Below are 2332 nucleotides of genomic sequence, written 5' to 3'. Positions count from 1 at the left end.
CTCCTGCAGGGTGGAGAGCGGCTGCTTCATGGTCTATGACCGCCCCAACTACATGGGAAACCAGTACTTCTTCAGGAGGGGAGAGTACGGTGACTGCATGAGCATGATGGGCTGGAGGGACTGGATCAGATCTTGTCGTATGGTCCCCATGGTGGGTTGGAAACTTAGGGTTTTATTGGTCATTTGAATCGTAAAGCTTAAACAATAGTGTGTTACTTTTAATATATATATTTTTTACAGTACAGGGGATCCTACAGGATGAAGATCTATGAGAGGGAGAACTTTGGTGGTCAGATGTATGAGATGATGGATGACTGTGACTCCATCATGGATCGGTATCGCATGTCTGACTGCATGTCCTGCCATGTGATGGATGGCCACTGGCTGATGTACGAGCACCCCCACTACAGAGGCAGGATGATGTACATGAGGCCTGGAGAGTACAGGAGCTTCAGAGAGATGGGATATGGAGGCATGAGGTTCATGAGCATGAGGAGGATCATGGATTCCTGGTATTAAATACGTCAGGTTCAATACAAGTAAATAAAAGCATTTTGAGATGAGAAATTTGTCATAATTTTTTATCAAGTCAAAAGCTTTGACATCTGGATAAAATTATACACCAAAACATGGAACATCACTGAAATGCCACGTATAACACAACTATGACCTAGATTCATTCAAAAACCAGGTTCAAGCCAGGACAGCATCCAGTTTAAATGAGCTAGTTCTGCAAAGAAGGAAGCTTAAAAATCAAACCAAAATTACACAATAAGGGTGACAAAAAGTGTCAAGAAGCAACTTAATAGATATATTTCTTTTAATGTGTAGGTGGAGAATAATTCTGATATATCCACATTCAATTTAAACCCAATTAAAACCATCCACTTCTTATTTTTTAAAACAACTGAAAACATATGTTGTGAATTCATTCTGCCCTGGAGAAATGAATGATTAAGAACCTAAAATGAATGTGACCTGCATTGTCTGTGAGACCAATTGCATCCTGGCCATTGGAACTATGCTGGTCCTAATCTTTCCTAAGGAGGACATCTCTTATTTTTTCAGAAATATCATAGCGTGCGTTTACACCTTCCATCTTATTTATCCCAAGTGTATAGTCACTCTTGTCCAGAAGGAAGACCGCGTGGACACAGTTTATGACAAAGTCATGACATCCTCAAAAAAGCAATGAGCAATTGGAAGAAGCTAATTGCAGAGTAAGCTTTGATATATTTTCTGGACATATCAAGTTATCAAGTAACTTATCTCCATAAAATTCAAAGAACAAAGCAGAATCCAGTAATGGTTACAAGTTTTGGACACATTCTTCCACTTTCTTACATTGAAGATTTTCCAAGAAGACAGCTCAAGAGTGAGTGGATAAAAAATGTTGTACAAAGTAGAAATTAATAATATTTTGGGTTCTTGTCAAACTGTTTGGATAACTGAATTATGTGCTCAGTTTTGGATGTCTTAATTGGAAATCTACAATGTAAAGTGTCAATGAAATATATATATATACTAAAAAAAATAATGTTACAGCACCTTTTAATTTGTTCAGTATTTTACTTTTTGACTTGCTCACAGCTGATCTATCTTCACCTGTTTTCTAGATCTATTAAGNCCAAACAATTCTGTGATTTTTTTCACAGTGCTGTGAGTTTTTATCAAAGAATATTCAAATTGATTATATTTTTTTATTTTATCCTACTATGTTATCTTAGCAGTAGAAATCAATTTTACCTTTATAAGACAAGAAAAAAGGAGACAAAATTATCAGTTTACTTGCTGTGAAAACAATGTTTCACACAAGTCATACACAGAATTCTTAATGGTCACGTGGCTCAGTCTATTTTCACAAGCACTGTTCAAAATGCTGCTTGTAATAACAAAAAGACCTTTCTAAAGACTAAAAGACAAAGAAAAAACAGCGTAAAGTCTGCACTCTCTGCAGCTCTATAGTAACTTGCTTAGTTAGTAGTTCTGTGAAGTGAGGGTCAGTAGTTCTTTACATTTGCTCAGGTATAAAAGGAAAAGGTTAAACCAGGTAGGAAGGCAGTACAGGAGCAAGAGCAACCACTCATCAGCAGCCAACATGAGCAACACCGACATGAACATGAGGGGCAAAGTAAGCAATCTTTAGGCGATGAAAAAAAATTTTTTTTTTCTTATACCAATGGTGCATTTTTAATGGATGGTTTTCTCTTTCCCAGATAATCTTCTACGAGGAGAGAAACTTTATGGGTCGCCACTATGAGTGCATGAGCGACTGTGCTGACATGTCCTCCTACATGAGCAGGTGTCACTCCTGCAGGGTGGAGAGCGGCTG

The 2332-nt window shown here is 37.7% G+C and overlaps 1 protein-coding gene across 2 annotated transcripts in view; it reads left to right on the top strand.

Annotated features, from left to right (window-relative positions):
• Positions 1 to 563, top strand: part of LOC103456941 (gamma-crystallin M3-like) — a 28680-nt gene extending 28117 nt beyond the window's left edge. The window contains exon 3 of one of the 2 annotated variants that reach the window (XM_017302515.1): positions 241 to 563. In XM_017302515.1, the coding sequence (XP_017158004.1) occupies positions 241 to 519 (279 nt within the window). In that variant the 3' untranslated portion in view covers positions 520 to 563. The remainder of the gene's footprint in view (positions 1 to 240) is intronic. The other variant, XM_008396830.2, reaches the window with a different exon arrangement.
• Positions 564 to 2332: the final 1769 nt, after the last annotated feature.

Source organism: Poecilia reticulata, linkage group LG2 (genome assembly GCF_000633615.1).
Source record: "Poecilia reticulata strain Guanapo linkage group LG2, Guppy_female_1.0+MT, whole genome shotgun sequence".
NCBI classification, from domain to species: Eukaryota; Metazoa; Chordata; class Actinopteri; order Cyprinodontiformes; family Poeciliidae; genus Poecilia; species Poecilia reticulata.
The sequence above is the reverse complement of the archived record's forward strand: the minus strand, read 5'-3'. Positions and strand labels throughout refer to the sequence as shown.